The sequence below is a fragment of the Paroedura picta genome, chromosome 10, assembly GCF_049243985.1.
Source record: "Paroedura picta isolate Pp20150507F chromosome 10, Ppicta_v3.0, whole genome shotgun sequence".
Taxonomy (NCBI): Eukaryota; Metazoa; Chordata; class Lepidosauria; order Squamata; family Gekkonidae; genus Paroedura; species Paroedura picta.
The window spans coordinates 70,105,112-70,113,656 of record NC_135378.1 but is presented as its reverse complement, the minus strand read 5'-3'; the positions used below and the strand labels follow the sequence as shown (position 1 = coordinate 70,113,656).

At 44.7% G+C, this 8,545-nt stretch overlaps 1 protein-coding gene across 1 annotated transcript; it reads right to left on the bottom strand.

Annotated features, from left to right (window-relative positions):
• Positions 1 to 8,533, bottom strand: LOC143819284 (radial spoke head protein 6 homolog A-like). Its single transcript, XM_077300743.1, has 6 exons — positions 7,579 to 8,533; positions 6,042 to 6,276; positions 3,998 to 4,753; positions 2,516 to 2,654; positions 1,261 to 1,378; positions 1 to 336 (listed from the first exon to the last, which is right to left on the bottom strand). The coding sequence occupies exons 1-6, from the start codon at positions 8,283 to 8,285 to the stop codon at positions 111 to 113; spliced, it is 2,181 nt and encodes a 726-aa protein (XP_077156858.1). The 5' UTR covers positions 8,286 to 8,533; the 3' UTR covers positions 1 to 110.
• Between the last annotated feature and the right edge of the window lie 12 nt (positions 8,534 to 8,545).

Sequence of the window (8,545 nt, the reverse complement as noted above, 5' to 3'; positions counted from 1 at the left end):
TGAGTTTAATAAGTAAAAATTTATTATGCTGTGCTCTTGCTAGTACATTAATAGAGAACTCAGTGGATTCTTAGGAGAGAAATACTACAATGCACCTAGCTCTTTGCAGGTTAATCATCCTCATCTTCATCCTCCTCCTCTTCCTCTTCCATCTCTTCTGCCAAAGCCTCTTCCTGCGCAGCCTTGAGTGCCTGCTCTTCTTCCACGGTCGGGTCAGTCGTTTCTGTGATTTCTGGTCCACTGGGGTACTCATTCTGCACTGGCGGTAGTTCCGGAGGGGTGTAATTGACTGGACTGTATTTATGGCCCCAACCAATATAGATATTATCGAATCTCCTACAGGAAAAAGGAGAATGGCGTTAAAAATTAACTGAAATGGAACCCCCAATTTAGCTTCCTTCCGAAGTCAAGTGATGTAAAAACTTCACGTCTTCTGGAATGCTTTGGAAAAAAAAAATCAAAATTCTGCTATTCCATCATTGTACTTGCCTATCCTTTAAGTGGCACCCAAGCAAATAGAATGGGAACACTGACAATGAAATTGTGCTACACTTCCCCAATTAGACCAAGACTGAAATGTAGACAACCCAGTATGATAGCTGCTGTCTTCTCCGAAACTGAATTTACAAGGTTTTTATTCAGTCTTCTGTCCTTGTCATGATTCAACAGCACTCTCCCAGTTTTTCAGCCTACTCATTCTAGCCGCAAAATATTAGAACAAGAAGGCATTCCAAGAAAGAATTTGGAAAGAGGGGAGCAATCCTGAGAAGGTCAACTCATACATAAATACCATGAAGACCAGTGATAGGAATAGAGGAAAAGAAAGCCAAAGAGTTAAATGGCAGGCTCTGAAAAGCCAAATTAGTAACAAATCTGGTAAATGCACAAGGAAGGTACCTTCCCTGAACTTTGATTCCCGAGCTATGAGCCTGAATTTTGATTTGTAAGCCAGTTTGTGTATTATTTTCATATAACTTGAGCCAAAATATGCTTTATGGACAAAACTTCAGCCTTTTTAGGTGAAAAGTAAGGCCATGAACTTGACTCCAGCAAGACTAACTCCCTTGTAAGGATGCATCAGATTGAAGACTTAATGGGGGATCTCTGCAAATGAGTAAAGAATATGAATGCCAAACTGGTTTTAGCATTGAAACTGGTGAACTCTAAATAAGAAATGGTCTAAACAACAGAATAGAAATAACAAAAGTATGTATTTTAGGCTGCATAGGCAAGAAACAAAACCAGTTTTCTGCTTCTTACCTGCCAATACCAAAGGAATATGCACCAGGCCACAAGTTGGACTGAAGAACTGCAATGGCATATTGAGGAACCAAGCTTGTGGAGGCCTCAGATGACCATGGTAAAATATTCAGAATTTCTGTTTGAACAACAAACAAGTTGAGTAAAACGGTGAAATATTTGAGTGGTTAGACAGTTGTTCTATTGAATGTTTTTAAAAATCTACTCTGTAGTGCTGAACCATGAAACTAAGTCAGTTCTCAACCGCCCTAATGCCATGACCTCTTCAGCAGGGGCAGTGGCGGCACACATGCGCACGCACGCATGCACACACGCCACTGCTCTTGCTTGCTGCGGCGCTTGCTGTGATGCTGGCCTCCTCCGCGCAGCCTCAGAGATCTCCGCGGCTTCCATGAGCTCTGAGGCAGCGTGGAGAAGGCCAGTGCCACGCTGCGGCTGCCGCAGCCACTGAACTGTCTCGGTGATCCCCGGGAAAGGGCCGAATGACCCCTCGAGGGGTTTCAAGCCCCATGTTGAGAACCACTGAATTAAGTGAAATGCTGTCAAAGCATGGTCGTAAAGAGCCACTGGATGTATCCTGCCAACTTTCTCCCTTGTCATAAAGGCTATCCTGGGAATGATGGGACCTGCATAGACAAAAGCCAAGTGAGATGGGGGCTATATTAAGAACAGAGAGTGAAAAGCTGGCTGGATTCAACCCTACATACATAAGTGCCATCAAATTGCAACCAATTTTAGACATTCCAGCAGGGAGCTTTCAAAGGCAAATGATAAGCAAAGGAGTTTGCCATTGCCCTCTTCCGTAGAGCTTTCCTTGCTGGCCTCTCACCTAAGCACTGGCCATCTTTAGCTACTGAGATCCAAGACAGAGTCCTCCTCGCCATGCCTCCTCTCCTTATTCAACCTGTTACTGTCATGTAAATGTAAAAGGCAAAAATGTGTTGCATTAACACCAAAACTGGGCAGGTAAACTGAAGTGCTTTAGTTTCACCCAACTGGCTGCATCCAATTCTCTGCCGTAGCGACCCAGCGGCACAGCATTTATTTTGCATGCATGCATAAGTCATTTGCAACTGGATTGTCTTGACAGACCTGGAGAACTCAAATGCAAATGATTATTGCAGCGCAACAATAGCATAGTATTTGAGGATGCATTGATGCAACTCTGGACAACCAACTAGTCCAACGCCGCCTGCATTTGCCATCATGTTAGGGATACCCCCAAAGAATAAAGGACCATGCGTGCAGCCTCTACCTGCATCTTCAGAGAGTGGAGTGAGAAGTGGAGGTCCTACTTCTTGCTGCGACTCTTCTTGATCTTCTTTCTCTTCTTCCTCATCCTCCTCTTCTTCTTCCTCTGCTTTCTGAAAGGGATTGATCCACGAACAGCGTCCCTACAGCCAAGGATCAAGTGTTACAAGACAAGATTGGAGTCTAGTAGCACCTTTAAGACCAGTAAAGATTTATTCAAGGCGTGAGCTTTCGAGTGCAAGCACTCTTCCTCAGGCTATGAACGCCCTACATGACAGTGGGAATATAGAGCAAAAATTAACTCTGTTAAATTAGTCTACTGTGGTCACACATCCAAATACAGCCATGCAGTTTCTCAGTATGTGAGTCTGCTGCTTCTGCTTCTGTTGAGAACAGCCCAACACCCGAGATGTGTGTGTGGCTCAGGCTGCTGGAAGTGCATGGCAAAGCGTGGAGAGGCCTCGTTTCAGAGAGAACTGCTGAGAAACAGCATGTAACTTGGTAGTAGAGGTGCTTTGAAAGGGAAAAGAAGGCCACACTCGTTTCTTATGAGCAGTGTCTTGCTCTGCACATAGTGATGACTTGCAGCATAAATGTGTGTGTATGTGTATTTTCTTTCTTAAGGAGAAAGCCACTGCAATATATAATGTCATGGTAGCCTTCTCCTTATGCAACAAATACTACTACTTATTATAAGCCCTGACCTAGGCTAGCGTGATCTCGTCAGATCTTGGCCTGGGTTAGTCCTTGGATGGGATTCCACCAAGAAAGTCCCAGGGTGCTATATGGAAGGCTGGCAATGGTGAGGCCCCTCTGTTCATCTCTTGCCTTGAAAGCTCTTGGAGGGGGTCACCGTAAGCTGCCTGCAACTTGACAGCACTTTTCACTACCATTTAGACCAAAGAGTACCAGAGACAATGGACCTCCCCTGTGTGACCCATTCCTTTCAACCATGAATGTTTATGTTAGAAGTGAAGGACGTTGTACTGTTTCTTTACCTCAGACATTCAGAGGGTGGACTACATAAAAACAGATATCCTATCTGTCTCTTTTCTGCTTGCTATCCCTTTGGTGTGTAGATACTTAAGCTACTCTTAAGGAATCACCCATCCTTCTGGCTTGACGCCTTCTCTCCTCACTATGCCCCACTTCTCCATCTTGTCTCTCCATCCATTTTAGCTGGTTAGACTAGATTAGAATCCTATCTTTACCCCATTCTGTCTAGAATAGAGTTAGCTATAATAAAGAACTCTTATTATATTGAACAAATAAAGAGGCTCTGTTGTTATTTTGTCTCTTACCAGCACACACACACACACACCAGCCAGGTAGTTTCTGCTGTGTTGTGTGCCTTATGCACTCTGCTAACTTAAAATCCCAACAGTTTTATGGGAGAGTATTCCTATGGAATGATGAAACATTTTATCGTTCTCAGAAGCCTTTGGTAATAATATTAAGAGATCAGTGTAGACTTCAGTAAACATACCTGCATTAGAATGTTCTGCACGTGGTGGACCCAATTTGCAAGGGAATCCACCAACTCGATCACAGAAATGGGTTCAAATTCTGGGTTTTCTTCATACGAGTCTCTTCCAGCGCCTCCCTCCTCCTCTTCATCTCCTTCTTCTTCTCCAAACTGATAAAATCCCAGTGGACTGATCTGAGTAGCTGCTGAAATACGGGCAATCTGGGCCCGCAGGTAATTGGCCTCGGTGCCTGGGAAAGGCGGGTAACTCACAATGGGCGCATCCAGCCTTCCAGTGAAGAACTTTTTGATTTTCCTGGCATTCACGATGTGCGCAGGTGTCACCTGAGGTAATTTCACCCAGGGTTTGCCTGGTTCATTGCAGACAAAATAAGTGAATTTATTGGTCCCAGTCCGATTATCTTCCTTTGGTATTACTGGTGGGGGCTTATAGTTGGGCTTGGGTGGTTCATCCTTTTCCTCATCGTCTTCATCCTCCTCCTCCCTATCACTTCCCTCTTTCAAACCTTCTTCAGGTATTTCTTCCTCCTCTGCCTCTTCCTCCTCTTCTCCCTCGCGGAACTCCACCTCAGCAACAATATAGTTTGCCTCTGTTCCTAGGATTTTGCCCCAGAAGCGGCAGGTCTGGAGTGGATGTGTGGTGACCAGTAGTTTGAGGGCGAGGAATATGTGGTAGTATTCCTCCAAGCTCAAACCAAATCCTGCTTGTTCAAAGTAGTAGGCTGTCTCCATTACATTGGGCAGAGGTGTTTCTAGCTAGATGGGGGGGGGGGGAAATACCAGAGTTACATCATCATACCACCTGTCCAGATTTTGAAAGCTGCACAACAGAAAGCTTTTTCACACAGTGAAGTGAACACATGCACATGTTATAGTGAACACACATAAATTCTACATGTACTTACATACTTCTTTAAGAAAAAAAACAATACACATTCATTTTACAAATTAAACCAGGGATCGGTACCTGGATCAACATCTGGTTTCAATCACAAATTTATCTAAATGTGTTTAATATAGCTTAAGAATTACTCTGTATGTATAAAAATATCAAGAATGAAAAGGCCCTGGCCCTGGTCAAGGCCAATTTCACCTCCATTAACACCTTACTTCAGGAAATCTCTTCACATGTTTCTCAATGTCATTGTCTACCACTGGCCAGCCCATCAAAGTATTTATCGTTTAGGGGGCAAATATGACAACATCACCTCAGGTAGCATTTTGCCTAATAAAACCCATCACCTTGTGCCATAGCTGTGTGTGTTTCTGGGATCGACAGGATGTACCTCCATTTTGTGGTTCTCCCTGCTGCATCTGCAGACCTTGCTCTCCATGTCAGGATAGGTTACCATAGCATCTCTCACTCCCACTCATATCTATTCCCATTCAATTTAATTTCTTATGTATATGTTTTCCAAATATTGGTGTGCTTTCTTTAAGTTCTTGAATAAGACAACCTTTCCATTCACTCTCAACTGGTTTATTTTAAGAGTTTCTAAGAGAATAATCCTGGCATACTTAGGTGGAGAGATCTTGCTAGTTACCCGCCTCTTGCTAAGTCTCCTAGGATTCGCTAATTTCCCCCCAGCTAAAATCAGGAGACATTCTATTTTGGGTAACATATTTGCCTGTCATTTTTCTTTAGTGGGCTATAATTGCGTGATGGGAGGGTCAGTTTTGATTAACACAACTCTTTTTTGGGGTGGAAAGGTTAAATCTGTCTCCTTGTTCCCACAACACCCTATTCAACTCTTGCACCCATCTGGCCATAATTGTAAAAGGGTGCTGGATGAGCCAATCATAGTTCTTGCAGCATTTCACCTGTTTTGACCCTAACTGAAGTCTAAGTTTTGGGTATTTCTTGGAAGCAATATAAGGTTTTTAAAATTTTGCCTGGCTTCTATATTTGTAGATCTGATAGATAATCCTAAACCTGGCTCAAGAATGTGCATTAAAAAATCTACGCAACGGAGCCAGGAACGGACAGGGAATTTTCCTACGTTTCCAGAAAAATATGAACTCAAATCTAAATCTAGGGACTCACTGTTTCTTCTTCTACTTCTTGTTCTCCTCCATCTCCACCAGCCTTCTGGAAAAGAGTCTTGTACATTTCTGCTAGATCATATGTTGGCAGTTTCTCATGTTCATCTCGAAGGGTGTCCATTTTCTTCTGGAAACGAGCACACTTTATATCTTTGCTGATATTCTCAATTATGTCTGCAGGGTTTTCAGGCCGCTCATCCAGGATTTTGGCCAACATTTCAGCAAAATGGTCATACCTAGCAATTTGAAGATAAATGCCCCACCCAGTCAAGTAGACATGTTTTGGTCTCACTGCAATAAATTCTACACAGAAAAGACTTTTCTTAGGCAGTCATGAACAATAAATGCGGGGTGGATGCTCTACAGTTGTGGGTCATTGGGGCATCTTCCCTTGAGAAAGAACTTCTGTTGTAGGGAAATCATATTTTCTCAGTTCCCAAAATGTAGCAAATGAGGAAAATGTAGTTTCCTCCCTCAAGTCGTTTAGCTTCCATTTCTTTCATGCTAAGTCACAGGTATGAACTGTGCAATTTCTGTGGCCTTACTGACAAGCAATATGCAATTTTTTTAAAGTTATCTTTTTAAAATTATCGTAAAGCCTCTTTCCATGCTTCCCTGCTAGAATACCCAAGTGTGGATGGTACTGTTGCCTTCCCTTTCCTCATTCTTTGTGATGAATACCATGGTGTGTAGGGATTCCTAGAGCATCACAAGGAAGTTACAGCACTTCTCGGTATAGGGCTAGAGAATGTGACATCACTTCTGGGTGGCATTGTAGGAATCACTACCATCTCTATCACTTTTACCAGAGAGAAATTCCTAGAACATCATGGAGGATGTCACATTGCCTGAAACTCAACCCTCTCTAGGCACTGTCCCACAAGTCTCTCAGCATTTGCTGATGCAGGGCTGACCTCCTACAGGTCTGCTCACTCAATCATGTTATCCAAAGGAATCCTAGAATATGGTCAAGACAAGTGAACCAACCACCAAGCAGAGCCCAGAGGCTAAGCCACAGTGCAGTTAAAACTATAATGTTCCGTTGCTGAATGTTAAATTATATACTGTTCTATTTTGGTCAAAGTTCCTATTATTAAAAATGTTATATATTCAAATCAAGATGCTTATTATATTGCACTGTATTATGAAAGTTTCAGTGTAAACTGCCCTGAGCTGCAAGGGAGGGCAGTATATAAATAAAATGAAATAAAGGCACATTGGATACCATTGCTGCTGAATCTAGTGTAGTAATTGGGAGACTGCCATTGAATCCTGTGTATGTTGCCTTGATTCACATATAAAGTGAAACTCTACATTACATATTCCATTAGAACAGGGGTAGTCAACCTGTGGTCCTCCAGATGTCCATGGACTACAATTCCCATGAGCACCTGCCAGCATTTGCTGGCTGGCGCTCATGGGAATTGTAGTCCATGGACATCTAGAGGACCACAGGTTGACTACCCCTGCATTAGAAGACACCTTTCAGGTTATTCTGCTCCCCTTCACATATAGAGCATGCCTTTATCCATACTTACAAGCTCACACCAGATTTGATGCTTGTTTTCAGTAGATAAGCCTTTGCATTCTTAATTGCCAGCTCTCGGGGTCCTGGATCTGGCACCTGATCCTCATAAATGCCAGCTCCAAGCTGATAGAGGCCAAGCCCGGGCTCATGATCTTGATAAGGGCCATGCCCTGGGTCATATTGCATCTGTCGGCTCCTGATCATAGGCACCTGACAAGTGATTTGGGAGCTGCCTTTTTGGTCTTGTGGCTGCGATGCGCCACCCACAGCATCCTGAGAAGTACCTCCTGACGCGTCTTGGACACCTGCCGCTGGCCGAGGAACTCCACCCCTTTGGGAGTCCTGGAGTTGAGGCCCACTACCCCTGGCTTGGAAGAGGCTGCCTCTTGCTTGCTGCGGCTGGTAAATAGAGCCTCTTGGTTCTTGCTGCTCGTAAACACTCAACCTGGGTTGTTCGGGCTGGTAGAGGCTGCTCCTTTGTTGATGAGACGACTGCTGTTCAAGATGGGGAATCTGGCTTGGCTGTTCGGCCTGGCTTGGCTGGGACTCTGGGACTTTCTCACGGCTGCTGGTTTGCCCACGAAGTCCATGGCCGGAGGGCCTTGCTAGGCCTTGCATGGATTTGCTGGAGGGGACGCTGGGCTGCCTGGGGGGCTCTGGGCTCACTTGCGGGGGTTTCTCCCCCTCCTCAGGCTGTTCGCCAGGTGGCTCTGCCATGGCGTTGGCTTGGCTTGTGGGGAAATCTCTCCTCTTTTGCTTTTGCCGGTCTCTGCAGCAACGGCTGTCTCTAGCTGTAGGAGGGTTGCTAAGGTAAACCTGACACCGTTGCTAGGAGGACTGGACTGGCTGCCAGGCTCTTGGGCTGTGCCCGGAAGAAGAGAAACAAAAGGAGAGCGGGGGGGGGGGGGGGGCTGCAAACTGTTGCCGTTGGTGGTTGGGAAGAGGAGCCCCCTCCCACCCTGGTCAGTGGGGGCTGA